This window comes from Meleagris gallopavo, chromosome 23 (genome assembly GCF_000146605.3).
Source record: "Meleagris gallopavo isolate NT-WF06-2002-E0010 breed Aviagen turkey brand Nicholas breeding stock chromosome 23, Turkey_5.1, whole genome shotgun sequence".
In the NCBI taxonomy this organism is placed as follows: Eukaryota; Metazoa; Chordata; class Aves; order Galliformes; family Phasianidae; genus Meleagris; species Meleagris gallopavo.
The window spans coordinates 5255691-5270558 of NC_015033.2; the positions used below are offsets into that span (position 1 = coordinate 5255691).

Below are 14868 nucleotides of genomic sequence, written 5' to 3' on the forward strand. Positions count from 1 at the left end.
ACAAGACACCAAGTCTTTGGCCACTATTATTTGAATGTAAAGGACAACTATGTTAGCTAAGTTTTGGTTCTGCTCCTTCTAAATACAATTCCTATGGAAAGAAAAGAAGCCAGGATTTGCAGGAGAGCTATTAAGAGCCAGACTAAGAAAACTTGTTTCTTCTCTCACACTGTTCTCAATATACAGCTTTCGCCCTCAAGCCACAGACTTGCTCTAGGAAGGACATGAATGCTACAAGCCCATAAGAGCATATCATACAAGCACTGAAGAGCTGTCTATCAGATACAAGAAAGCACAGAATGATTTGCTGATGGAGATAGTCTCCCCTTGCCCAAGCTACCAGGAGCTCCTCTCTGTATTTTCTTCTGATCTCTCACCCTTTTAGTATACCTTGCATATATAGAAATTAGTATTAATTCTACCTGTCTATGGCTATTTCAGCCTTAAGGATCTTTATCTCCTCAGACCACTAGTTAGGAGGTTATCAACAACATGATAGTGCCACAAACCCTGAGCAGGAACTGCAAAACACATCCTGAAGGCTGCCTTACTTATCAGTCTCTATGAGGTCTTATTTTTATGCTGTTTCCTACTTACTCTGCTTAAGTTAATTTGATAACAAATCAGCAAAAGCACCCTAAACAGTCACTTGCTGGCAAGGAATGGTCTCACCACTTCCACAGGCACCTCTGAGCCTCTCAAACAATGGAATAATCCACATAATTAATTATTTGTGCTGCCTTTCTTAAGCAAAGCAACAAGAAAGTGAAGTACTTCATCAATAATGAAAAGTTAGAGCAAGGAAGGAAGGATAAAAAGAGTACCTCCATTTGTCAGCATCATTCACTTTGCACTAGACACGTAAGGCATTGTCTCAGTGCTATTGCTACAGCATGATTAGTGTAAACAGCATTTCAAGATGGAGTCCCATTCATGTACAAATCCTCCTAGAGTTCTACAGCCTGGTTGTACCACATATACAAAACTCTCCTTTCTGTAGCTTCCATCATACAAAGACCTCTATCCTGTACGTTCATTGCTCTAACTCAACATCCTTCAGAAAGAGAACTTCACATCTTTTCTCCCAGTAGAGAGATCTACAACAAGAAGCAGGCGCTCACTTGTAGAAACCCCACGAGAAGCATTCAGCTCTCTTAAATAGATTCCCTCTTGGGCATGCTAGCCCTAGTGTGGCTCAGGTGCAATCTAAATGGTAGCAAGGTGAATCCACACAGCCTGCTGACATTGTGGTGACAAGCAATGAAGAGTAATGTTGTGACAGCTGGTGCCAATGGGAAGGTGTAACATCCTTCCTAACGATGCTGGGTCTGACAGCCTCCTTGCAGTAACCCTAGGAGCAGGTGTGTTCTCATAGGCATGAAAGTTCCCTGATGTTGGAATTTCAATGCTGAAAACACTAAAAACATTAAAAAAGAAAGTATAAGTGCTACTGGAATCTGTTTCCTAAACATCCTCAGCCTGTTTATAAACTCAGCTGTACTACCTTGAAATTATTTGTGGATAAAATAACATAGGTCTGAAGAGGCTGAAGATTGAGCTGTCATCAACAGAATCCTACAGCAGATGAATAAGAAATTGATAAGAGCTTCAACTCCCCAGACACTGAGCTGTAAAGTGCCACCCTATCAGCTGGCATTTGGGGTGAACATTTTAAAAAGCCACTATTCATAAAGAAAGAACAATTTATTTCACATAAAAGGCCCCATAATTAGATCCCCAGGACTGAAGCCAGATGTGTCTGTACTTTAGGCAATTTGCTGAGTTCTATTAGCATTTAAACAATCAAAGCTAACCTTTGAAGTTAGCATGCCAGTCAGATAGGGGAAGCTCAGCTCTAGCTGTGTCATTTCCATCCCCGCTAAGAAGCAGTGCATGAATTTACCAGCCAGGGTTACAGGAGGAGCTGAGAAGAAAAGCTTGCAGTAAAATAACACCTACACACCATGAATATACACATTCCTTTCCCAAATGAGTTTTCTTTCAGGAAAGGAGGCACTGCTTGTTGTGATGCTTTAAACAACTTAGTGTAAAACTCCCCGAACTCAGAGGAAAGGCATTATAGGATCAGAGAATCACTGAGGTTGGAAAAGACCTATAAGATCATCCAGTCCAACCATCCACCTACCATTAATACTGCCACTAAACCACGGCCCCAAGTACCACATCTCCATGTTTTTTGAATGTTCTTTGGCTTTGCTGAGCTAAAGGGCAGATCCTGAGACAAAGCCCAAGCAGAAATCACTGCGTATCTACTGAAATCAAAGAGATTCATGGATGTCCAAACAGACAGAGTGCAGAAAGCAGAGACTTGCTGTAATTGCTTGAATGTCACCCAGGCAGTGATTGAAAGAACCATCTGCTGCTCTGCCCACTGGATTCTGTAAGAATTTACCAGAGTCATCTTGATTTGATCCTTGGTATAGGAGGGTGCAGTAAATGCCAGAGGAATATCAGAGTGGCTCAGGTTGGGAGGGACCTTAAAGACCATCCCATTCCAACCCCCAAGAAGGCAAGATGCATCATCTCAGGAATTTGTAAAATCTCCTAAAACAAAACCTCACTCTATTCCCAACGAAAAAAAATATGTATGCAGAGAAGAAAAGGCCATGTGGAGCTGCTGCACACAGTGAAAAATTCCAGCTCCTTCTTCTCCCTCCCACCAATGAGAAATGATGCATCTCTCATCCCTTGGAGGGGAAACCGACTCTCTTCTCGGGGCAGCTGCTGTGCACCCGTGGATGTGAAGCAGAGCAAAGAGGCAGAAAGCACAAGGTCCTTCCCTGCATCACCTCCTCCCTAACAGTGATGGAGAGCGGAGGGGGGGAGGAAATCACCAGGAAAATGAGTGCTGCCAGGAGGGGAGGAGGTGACCCGGGGCAGTTCTCTCCCTCTGAAGGAGGTGTTGCACTCAGGGAACCCCCCTCTCCTAGAGGGTCACCTGTGGGGCCAGTTGTAACCAGTTCCCTTATCGAGGCTGGGGGACAGAACTCTGGCTCCTGTGGGGATCTGGAAGGAGGCAGCTGAGATCCCTCTGGGCAGAGAGAGCAGGGATATAAGGAGAGGCTTTTGTGGGTAAAGTGAAAACACAGGGAGAGCTGGGGATAGGATAGGAAGAGAAAGAGAGAGAGAAGGAGAGGATGCAGCTGCTGGATCTTTGCTGCAGGGCCTCACTACTGCTGCTGTTTATGCCGTGGGCTGGCGGTGAAAATGATGCGGAGCTGCAGTCCTTGCAGGTACTGGGGCTGGGACTTCTGGGGACATGAGGACAAGAGCAGAGCTGCCCATCTGCCACTGCAGCTGTCACTTCTCACCTCTGCTTCCCTCTCCAGGAGCTCCTGGAGGCTTTGGAGCAGCTCCAGGAGGAGGAAGGGGCACCAGGCCTGGAAGACGAGCTGGGTGCTGGGGCTGAAGCTGGTGGCTCTGAGTGGGATCTCCATGGGCTAGAAAGCAGCCCAGTGGGTGCCCTGCTGCCAGCCCCCAGCCCTCCCCAACCAGCGGAGGGACAGAGCCAGTGGAGGAGCCTCCTCTCCTCCTTCGGACGGAGGCATTTCTCTGGCTGCTTTGGGACGAGGATGGAGAGGATCGGCGCGCAGTCGGGGCTGGGATGCAATCACTACAAAGCCCGTAGGTCCCGGGTCAGATCCAGAACTCCCTGTGAAGTGGTGGGGACAGGGGCAGCTGGCTGCCAGCCTCAGAGTAGTTCCCCTCCCCCTCCAGCTATTTGTCCCTTATTTTTTTCAGGTTTCTGGAGGAGAAGGAGAAGCTGAAGCCGGGACTGGCTCTCAAGCACTGGTCTTGTCCCTCTGCTGGACAGCCAGCCTCTCCCTGGAGCTTCTGGAATTTGGGGTATTCCGCAATAAACCTTTCGTATGAAGCCTCTACTGCCTTTTGTAAGTGTTTTCTTTGGTCACAGGGTAGCACAGATATAGAAACCCCTCCCCATCCCCCAAAAGTCCTTCACTCCCTCTACCCTAAGGGCTTGGTCCTTGGCACTGGCCAGATCACTCTGCCAGGTCTGGAAGACCATGTAGCACCATTCCATGCCAGGAAGTCACTCCTTGCTGTGCTGGAGAGGCACTAGGGCCAATTCCAGGCCCTTGGCAGCGAGCTCAGATGCCTCCCATGAGCATTTCAGCGCCGCTGGCTGTGAATCCTTCCAGTAGGTGGGCAAAGCGCTCGGGGTTAATTCCAAGTAGTGTCCTACACATGCCCCGTCCCATGGGCAGAGCTGCATGGCTTTAAAAATACATTTGGCAGCAGCCGAAGGGCAGCCGGGCCTTCAGGACCGGGGACAGACGCCAGAAGCCCGCAGCGAGGAAAGCAGCCCCTGCAGGGACACATCGCACATTGTTACCTTTTCCTTTTGGTTCCCAAACTGATGGTCTTGAGTTTACTCTGTGCTGGTGAGATCTCACCTGGATCACTGTGTGGGGTCCTCAGTACAGGAGAGATGTGGACCTGTTGGAGTGCATCCAGAGGAGGCCCACAAAAATGATTGCAGGGATGGAACGCCTCCCTGCAAATGGTGATGGGACAGGGAAAATGGCTTCCAACTAAAAGAGGGGAGATTTAGATTGGGTATAAGGAAGAAGGGTGGTGAAGCACTGGCACAGGTTGCCCAGAGTGGTGGAGGTGCCCCATTCCTGCAGACACCCAAGATCAGGCTGGAGGGACTCTGAACTGTGGGTGTCCCTGTGCACTGCAGGGGTTTGATCTGATGGCCTTTAGTGTCCCTTCCAACTCAAACCATTCCACGATTCTATAACTCTTAATCTAATGGAACTGCAAGAAAAGAGATCTTGGGTTGGTGTATGGCAGAGTCCTCTTGAGATCCTCCTCCTCCTCAGCTTCTGTCCCATACTCCCACTCCTAAAACTGGTCACAGTATGCATTTATAAGAACCTAGTGCTCTGTTCAGAATCCCAGCAGGATATTTACTGTACAAATAGTTAGCAAAGCATGGGTAATGCCTTGGTCTTGTCCCTCCACTGCTGGACTGTAAAGCCAAAAGTTCATATTAGCCTTGCAAGGGTGATGATGCTGAGATACCCCAAGCAGACAAACAAGTGAGCTTAATAGCTGAGTTCTATCATTTTACGCCCCATTTGTTTTGGCAGAGCTGTCAGATGGATAACAGAGGACAGAATTTGTAAACATGATAGCTATCGTGACAGTCAGTCAGTTCATCCCATCCGTATGCCTTCATACATGCTATATGAAATAGTGCACAGGCATATCCATGTTGGAAAAATACTATTGAGGCTACATTTGGGCCCCTAGATCTCATCTATCTGCTGTGGAATGTGGAAGAATGAAAGTGAACTAATTAGTAAAAGAAAGGAGTAGCTCTTTGTCCAGGTTGCTGAAGGCAACCTTGGAATATTAGGTTGTTTTACACAGATAGGCCACTCATAGCTAAATATTGCCCCATGACTGATACCATGTTCTTTCTTTCTCGGAGCTGGGTCTGTGACCTGGGGCTTGCTTTACAGATGTGCTGAGCTCTCAGGCAAAACTGACATGGAGCAACAGGGTTTTTTTTTAGCACAGGGACAGCACTAGAGAATACTTGGCGGGTGGGAGCAAAAGGAAAGAAAAAGAACAGTAACAGACCCTGATTACTTGAAATTGGACACTCAGTATTAATGAATATCCTTTATAATACTGATATTCATCCATTCTCAGCTTACAAAATGAAGATAAGTAAGAAAATACCTACAATTAATTAGCGAATCGTGTAGACACTGCAGCGTGCGGTGTCAGTAACAAAGCTGTCAGGTTGGTAACTCTTTACCACAATTTGAACAGGACTAAATAGCAGTGGGCTGGAACACATCAATACAGAAATGAGTACTGCTTTATGATACCATACAGATGGGCTGACTTCAAGCTATGCTGGGAAAAAAACAGTATTTGGGCTCGACTTCACAACCCTGAGAATGCCCTTTCCTGTATAATTTTGGTCGGCAGATCATGTGAACAGTGTGTTTGCATGTTTGTACACAAACACTGTGCTAAGACACGAAAAGTTATTTTATTGTTCTATTATTACTTAGAAACTGTACCCTAGAGATTATTTCAAGAGCCACATTCCTATGAAAAGCCAACAAATTTTTACTAGCCTGACATAGACAACTTTGTCATATATCTCTTCCTGTTTCAATTTTGAGTATAAGGGATTCCTAACATAAGGAATGCTAGGAAAATGCAGCACAAACAATATGCTTCGGGGTTTGAAATACATAAAAAAGTAGCTTTTATTAATTGCACTAAAGACAATGCTGGAAGAAGACCTAGCAGTAAATCTGCATCATCATAAATTCTCATTTAAACGGAGGCAGTTTTCAGCTAAGCTTGAAAATTTCAGCTCTCAAAGAAACCAGTACACAAAAATTATTCCAGAATCTGGCCACCTCCTCTTTAAATATTATTAATGCAGGGTCAAACCTTACCATGGATGTTTAAAGAAATCCCACTGGTTTAAATGTCTAGCTGTTAATGGTATAATAATAGTTTTTCCGCGGTGCCGAAGTCAGTTCCATGGGGCTGGAGGAACTCAATGTCCCCACAGCGGCTGCGAGGAGGTACAGATTGGGTGCTTCTGTTGTTGGCAACATACAAATACAAAGTCTTAACTGTGATCTCACCTCTACAGCGATGGGCAAAGAGAAGTGGCCCAAACCTGAGATTTTCAGCACACTCCGTGGTATGCGGTGGCTACGTGTATTCCTTATATAGAAGGAGAATGTGCGTGGTACTTTAGGTATCCTAAAAGTAGATTTATCTTCAGCCTTTGCTCTCCACCAAATACTCATCTGCAAAGCTTCTTTGCTTTCCTTATAAATAGTAATTTCCCTATGGAAATGTTCTAACTGAGCAGAGCGTAGAGCAGTTGTTTCCCACCTCTGTAAATCTGACCATAGGGGTCTCTTGAAGGAAAATTGCTAAGAATTTCCAACTGGACTATGTAATCACAGCGCCTGGTATCAAGAGGAGGGGGAGTGACATGAAATCACTGACTTGTGACATACATTCCTCAGCAACAGCAGCTGCTGCCTAATGACAGCTAATAAAGGGAATCTTCCCTTGACAGAGCCGCATGCCTGCAGTGGGACTGGAATGCGCCCCAGATAAATCCCCTGATAACCCAGGAAGCAGAGATCACACCAAACCATATAAAAGACAAGCTTTGAAAGAGAGAGGATAGGAGAAAGAAGAGAGAGACCTGAAGACCTCAGAAGAAACAGCTTGAACTTCCCATATTCCCAACGAACCCAGCGCCATGGACACTAGAGGCTCATTTTCCTGTGGTTTCCTCTTGCTGCTTCTTGTCCAGCTGCAGCCCAGCAGGGCCAACCCCATCTACAACCTCAGCCCTGCCAAAGAACTGGCCAGCATGGAGGTGAGAGGACTCTTTGCTTTTAAAAGGTTAAACTTTCTGGGGGCTTAGAAGTGTGCGCAACTGTGCTTTTGCCTTTCTTTTCTATGGTCAGATAACTGCATTAGTGATTACATGTAGTGGTCAAAGCCTCAGTTCTTCACAGGACTTCAAAGAAGATTTGTAGGGCAATTCCATCCAGTGCTGGGATCACCCAAGCTGCTGGGTGGCAATGGGAAACAGAATTCCTATGCCGTGAGATGGCTGCTTTGGGTTTTCACCCTTTTTCTCTTAAGCAGTGACCTCATTTTGAGTTTCTTAATGAATTAGAGCAATATCCCAGAGAAAAAACATAGCAATGCATCATGGCATCCCTATAAAAAAAAAGAAAGAAAACTTTCAAGTGGGTTTATCCCATTAAGTGGCAGGAATAGTGAGCCAGGACAGCCCTACTGCTTTGGGTTTGTGGATTTAAGAGAAAAGAGCTGCACACGGATGGGAGGTGAAGAGGTAAAGCAGAGCACTCAAAGTCAATCTTCTAGAAGGTGCACTGCTTGTGCAAACCGAGAGGAACAGTATGATCATTTAACTGTGACACAGCCAGAAAAGACTCTGGAGCTGTAAAATTACCACAGGCTTACTTTAATGAGCGAGACTTAGAGAACACCTACTATTACAATAGCTTGGGGAATGGCAGAAACTTAAGATTCTGTCTTTAAAGACCAAACTGAAGCCTTTCTTTGGACTGGCTCAGAAGCCAGCTGACTGCAGCATCATATCCTGAGAACTAACTCCCTAAAATGATTAGGACAGTGTCAGCCAAAACTAAAACTGCCTCGTGCCCCCAGGCTCCTCTGTCTCCAGCTGAAAAGAGTGGCTTCCAAATGCGCTCACCCTCAAGCAAGCCATGAGGTTCACTCCTCTCTAGCCTACTTCCAGAGATGGACAATTCAATTCTTCTAACTGGATGAGCTGTCCTTGAGCAAGTTCTCTATTATTCAAAGCTTTAAAAATTATGGAGAATGGCAGCCAGGAGGTGAGATAGCAGACAACTTTTTCATATAGGTATTTTTAAGGAGATGCATATTGCTTTAAGGAGCAGAAATGTTAGAATACCTAGGGCAGAGATTAGTGGAAAACACCAGGAGCTTCTCATAGTGATGTCCACTGCAATAACTGGGGGCTAAAAGTGAGCAGATTTTAGTCAAAATAAGAAGAGAGAGCCAAGAGATGACCAGCAGCATTGCAGACAACTTCTGAGAGCATGGGAGTCACTATGGGTTCAGAAGCACTTTGAAATCGTGGACTATTGCTGGGTTGAGTGGTATCTCTTGTTTCTGTGCCAAAAGCTCTTCTATCCTTGCCAGTGAAACACACTTCTGTGGCAGACAGCTTCAGTTACCTCTCAGCTACAGCTACAGATAGGTGGAATTAATGTAAACAGGGATTTAACACAGAGGGCAGAGCTCACGAACCACCAGCATCTCTGGAATCCAACCAGAGAGTACTTAAAGGTGGCTGTAGAACCATAGACAAATTCAGAGTCAGATGAGTGGAAGAGCTAATAAATGCATGAAACCAGGAGTCTTATGAAATTAATCCTTCTCTTATAGGCTCTTCTGGAGAGACTGGAGGACAAATTCGCACTGATTGAAGCCCTGGAGTCCAATCCTGACCTACAAGAGCCCCAAACCCGAGAGGAGATTCCACCAGAACTCATAGATGACAGCGATGAGCAGAAGGCTGAACCCAAGCTAGCATCCAACACTCCTCTGTCCTACAGGAACCCCTTCCTCAAGAGACTGAGGGGGGTGCAGATGCCCCGGATGATGAGAGATTCTGGCTGCTTCGGCAGAAGAATTGATAGGATTGGCTCCCTGAGTGGAATGGGTTGCAATGGTGAGTCCAACTGAAGCCATTCTGGTGAAAAGGACGGACTGCATTTATGTTTTTGCAGCAAGGGAGGAGCAAGATTTCATTAAAATCTTTAACAGTAAGAAACGGTTAAACGCTTTGAGTAAACACTTTGAGAAAGGAGCTCGTTTTAGTCTAATCTTTAAGCTAATATTGGTTTTCCAAAATAAACTTCGTGTCTATTGATTAGATGGGTGAAAGCACTGCTGACAATGGTGGCATAGATAGAAAGATTCCAGTAACACTTACTGTGTGTTTGGTTTGCAGGTTCCAGGAAGAATTAGGACCACTTCACTCTGAAGAATGCTTCACAGAACCCGTTCCTCCCAAGATGAAAGCTCGTCAACAGAAAGTTATTCCTATTTTTATTTATTTATTTATTTATTTATTTGATCTCTCTCCCTCTCTCTCTCGTTTTCTTAATAACATTTCTTACTCTAGCACCGTGAGACCATCTTTAAATAAAACTAACACGTTAGATATCTATGCTGGACCTCTCTCCTGTCTGTTGCATTAAAATTTCTTGTATTTTCCTAAAGTCAAAAGCCTACGTTTTATTGGTACTCTGGTACCCACAAGGCTGGATCTCACTTACAAAAGACGAAGAAAGTATGAAGCTGGGAAAATGAGAATGAGTTTTTCCCCAGATTTTTCCTCTCTACACTAAGAAATTACAACAGATTAGCAGGAGGAAAAAAAAAGTTAAGCTCAACACTGGAAGACCCACAGTAGTAGATGTAGTTTCAGTAACAAGAAAGTCCTTAGATTACTCAGTCAATGCAGCTGCCACTCCACTGCCACACATAAGCAAAATTTACAAGAAAATAAATAAAAATTAAAGCAAAACTCCACAAGTTAGAAGCTAACTAGAGGGAGGAAAGGAATTCATTGTATATGCTTTCTAGCACTGACCAATAAAGGCTATAAGCATCAACAGAAAGATACATCATTGACTGTGTCTTGTCTCACTCTGCATGTGGTTGAGCTGCTGATGCTCAGTGCTTCTTGATGCTTCTCAGAGGGCATGAATTCTATCATAGTATTGAGGGCAGCTGGGATCACTTCAGTTATGAGCAGCTTGTGCATAACACATTTCTTTCTGGGAATCACAGAGTTCTGAACATGACTAACAGGAATACTACTCATTTAAACCTTTGTAGCTGGATCTCACACCTATGATCTGAATCTGTCCCAAGCCATGCTTGCCACATCCTCCCCATAGGTTTAGATTGCCAGAACCATTCACTTAGCATCCTAAAGATCCCCTTGGGACCAACAGCATTGAACTCAGACTCTACACAACCACCCCTGTGAGTCCACACACCATTGGAAACCAGGTTATGGTGAGGATCAAGTTAGGGTTTTGTTTCCAGTATTCACTACTGGAGCACCCAGGAAAGCTCATTCCGATTGTAAGATCATAGCAGGATGGACTCAACTGGTGGAAGAGCACGAACACCCATCAATGAATCTATCTGAAGAGGAATGATACTTGGGACAGGCAAGGTGCCAGTGCCATGCCAGTTGTTGACAACAGCTCTCAGAAACCACAGCTGTAGTGAACTTGGAGTGCTAACAACACGCCTGCATGCCTGACTTCCCACACGCTGCTATAAAAGGAGGTAAAACCAATCCTCATACTCTAACACTAACAGCCCTTGCTGGAGCTGAATTTTACCCAGTCAAGCAAAACTTGCATGGATGCATCAAGGCCCTGCAAATTATCCCTCCCTGTCAGCTCCCCAGGGCACAAAACGCTCAAGAGTTCAGTGGAACGTGCTAAAAATGGCAAGAAGAGTTGGCACTGCCTGACCCAAATCCAGGTGGGTCCAGTATTAAGAGCAAGCCAGTTCCTGGTGGAACAGGTCTGTATTGACATTAACATGCAGACAGCATGTTAATAGACCCCGCGGCCTGGGAGAACTTAATTGAGAGCTGGCAATTTAGGAAAAACGCATCTCTGTGGCTAGATTTTTAGTGCTACTCCCATAAACACACTGAGCTGTAAACCCCTCCTGGGGAAATCGTGCAGACAGGTCAGAGTAGGATTGAGTGCAGGAAAGAGCTCTTGGAAAAGCTGAATGAGAGAAACTCAGCACTGATCAGCTCTATGTGCAAAGAGCATCTCGCCCAAGGAGAAGCAGAGCAACCACAGCACAGAAGAGGGAACAGATAGTCCCAAACAAGCGTAAGACAAAAGCAACCCACTCTGTATGGAGAAAGCAAGGGCACCTGAAAGCTGAACTCCTCTTCCCAGCAACCTGTGGTTGGTCTCATGGCTCAAACATCCTAAGGAGGGTCCTGTTCTGCTGCATGTAACATAACATGCTAAACACACTGCAGCCTTTCCCCTTCGTGCAGACAGAAGCAGACACCTGATGACTCTTATTCCTTTCTGCTATTTTCATTGCAGTAATTTGCACAGCTGCACATTCCAGCCATGAAAGGATGCAGCTATTCCTTCTAACTGGGATGTGCTCTCTTTCAGCAGAGTCAATCTTGCATGAATCCACATCTAAACGTGAGGAGGCTTCCTTCAGGTTTGTAGAGGATCTGCCTTCAGTGCCTATGCATTTTGGAAACTAATCCTGGCAGAACTTTTTGGAGACAAAGGAGGAACAGCACCAGAGAAGGAGTAAGCAACACCAGTCTGCTGTGAGAGCATGAACCAAAGATTAATGTATTCCTACTGTCTTCACACCTACAGACACATGCTTTCCAAAGAAACTGCCCCTAAGGGAAGGCAAGGTTTGCAGTAAGTACTGATAACAGTGTAGGAAATAGGCCAGTAGCCACACACCCAAACAAGCACTTCAGTTTTGCTCTAGCAGCTGTGCTATGAGTCAGACCTGAGACAAGAAGTCAGTGTAGCTTGTAATGGTAAACAATTCAGAAACAGGATGCCTCTGGGACAAGCTATTGCTGCAAAGCAAGAACTGATGGCAAACCCAGATAACAGCGATTACATTACAAGCAGCTGTTCAGCACCGAGCGCAGGACAGCTCTGAAATCCAGCCCTCCTCCATCCTGTTGGCGTCCGAGTGCTTTATAAACCTCCACCGTGCAAAGGAAGGAACATCCCAGTGAGATCAGAGGAGGACCAGCCCAGCACTCTCCACCAGGTTCTAGTGACATTTGCCACCTCCTGCAATGCCACACTTCGTCCTTCCTTTGTAACAGCTTCTGGCAGTAACCCTGACTGGTGGTACATTATTGAGCAGTTTTCTCTCCTTTGAACTTGGAAATGCAGTAACGACACGGGTGTGCTTCTTACACACTGTACAGCCTCATTTAGGAAAGCAGTTCAGTTGGTTTGGGATTCTTACACTCGCACCTTTCGATCGTGAAGCCTCAAAATGAGCCCTGTGTGCCTTGCAGCAGGCGTCCCAGGACTGTCATTCCCTGCTAGGGTTGTACCATTGCCATTCCAGTGAGACCTAGTGGACAACTAACTTTAAACCTTCTGCTGTCTCTAATACCCAATCCTTCAACAGAGCGAGAGAAAGAACGCAATGGGCTTCATTGTTTAAGTGCTACTGCAGCCATCAGCACAAGTAGAAAGAGGGGGGGGTCTCAAGATTACAGCCTCACAGTAAGGAGAAGGAAGAAGAAAAAACAAGAGTGAAACAAGGCAGGAAGAAACTTTAAGGTCACAGAAAGGGGCTCTCACACCTCATTGCTGGCCATCAGGAACTGCTGCTGACTTGGATTCTTTTTACTGATCACTTGTAATAACCATCCGAGCCCTCTCCTCCTGACATCCTATCTGAACAAAGTGAAAGGAAGTGGTACAACTGGTGTTCTGAATCTGAAGTCATGGGCACACCTGCCCCGCTCCCAGCAGTACAACTCATTATGAACGAAAGGCTGTGTCACACATATATTCTGTTTTCCTCACAGCAGATTCTATCACCAAGTGGTATTTCCAAAGAAAGCAGCAGGTTACAGCTGTAATCAGAGTTTGGGGGTCTTTTATGTGCAAAGAAAGCATTTGTCAGACCTTCCCTTCCTATCTCCCAGTTGATGTCTCAGAAAACCAGCAGAATCCTGCATAGAAAAAGAAGCAGAGTTGTGAGGAGAGGGAATATCTTTTATTTTTTAAAGACAAAGTACTGAGAGAAAGGCTTTTTATGTTGGGAATTGGGAAGAAAAAACGAAAGATCATATCAATGTGTAAAGCTGGGCATCCCACAGAGATGCTCTCAGGTATACGCAGCAAGGAGATGCTGGGTGAGTCAGCAAGGCTCTCAGTGCTGTCCTGTCTTCTCTGTTACAGCTGTGAGACTTCAGCACAGCGTTGTTTTCTACATTCACCTACACAAGTGTGTTCCAGGCTCCCAGACTCACAGTTTTCTTTCTGTAGCTCTGAAATAGCTTGGAGAAGGGGACACCTTGATCATACGTACAGCAACCTCTAAATCTCATTTAAACTGATAGCCCTCACTCCTGAGATGGTGAAGGGGGGCAACTCGCTGCCATCTCATTCCAGCTGTGAAAGAACTCTTTTACATACTACAGTGGATGCTACAGAGGCTGAGTGTATCCCACTGCACTGCTGAAGCACACTTCAGAAGCTCGGACAAGAAGAACAGCTTCACCCTTTCATCAAATGCAATGAAAGCCTGGGGTGGCCATCCTGTTTCTTCCTATGTATGCACTGCATGACACACACCTGTACGTGTATACAAACCTGCTGAAGATGGCGGTTCATATGTTGCCAGCAAAGAAAGAAAAAATGAAAAATAAAATCTCATTGAACAACACTGACTTCTGTTACATAGACAGGGACTGTAACACTTGGTTTAGTTGATGAGCCTACAAATCTCGTTAAAAAGGGACTTAAATCTAAATATGAATCTGGTTGCTTTAAGCATAAACTTATTGCACAGCTTTTCTCATAACCACCTCTATCACCCCTAATAAAACACACAACAACTACTATTCTTCAAGCAAGAAACATCACTGCTTGTATTTTCTGCAAGAAGGTTGATACTATACCAAACTGACAAGCTGTTCCTGAAAACATGACCAGAAGTCTCTTCTTTATGTGTGTGCTTTGGGAGAGACAGTAGACAAGTGAGTGGTAGCCTGTTACCTTCTTTATTTACTGCTATACTAAGGCAGTAGTTGATGTGCATGGGTTTTAAGAAGAAAGTTGTCTCTTATTTCCTTCTGTGTTACTGCATTATGACCAAGGGTTGAGGCATTTTCTTACTATTTTGCTGACTCTCCTCAACTCTGATTCCTTCCTAGGAAGGCACCTTAATTAAGAGGACCACATCACTTATTCAGAGCCCACAGCAGGGTCTGCTATCCCCTCCCAGCAGAAGCTTTCACCCATTTCAGGCTATGCATATCATGGCTGACTTTGTGTAAGAGCTGCTATGTGCATCCTGCTTATCACAGCAACCCGAAGAAGAAAATCAAGCATGGAAAGGCAGTGAGCTTTTGGGTCAAGTACTTAAACAGTGTTCAAGGACTGTACTTACATTTTTAGCCTATAAGCAAGTGATGAAAGATCAAAATTTGCCACAACTTCTTGGCTGTATGCTCAC

The 14868-nt window shown here is 45.1% G+C and overlaps 2 protein-coding genes across 2 annotated transcripts; both read left to right on the top strand.

Annotated features, from left to right (window-relative positions):
* The first annotated feature begins 3086 nt into the window (after positions 1 to 3086).
* NPPA (natriuretic peptide A) lies at positions 3087 to 3894 on the top strand. Its single transcript, XM_031556727.1, has 3 exons — positions 3087 to 3254; positions 3351 to 3656; positions 3763 to 3894. Exons 1-3 carry the CDS (start codon positions 3159 to 3161, stop codon positions 3892 to 3894), a joined length of 534 nt encoding a protein of 177 aa, XP_031412587.1. The 5' UTR covers positions 3087 to 3158.
* Positions 3895 to 7217: 3323 nt separating this feature from the next.
* On the top strand, positions 7218 to 10253 carry LOC104914182 (natriuretic peptides A). The gene is made up of 3 exons (XM_010722913.3): positions 7218 to 7423; positions 9013 to 9298; positions 9581 to 10253. The coding sequence occupies exons 1-3, from the start codon at positions 7304 to 7306 to the stop codon at positions 9595 to 9597; spliced, it is 423 nt and encodes a 140-aa protein (XP_010721215.1). The 5' UTR covers positions 7218 to 7303; the 3' UTR covers positions 9598 to 10253.
* Positions 10254 to 14868: the final 4615 nt, after the last annotated feature.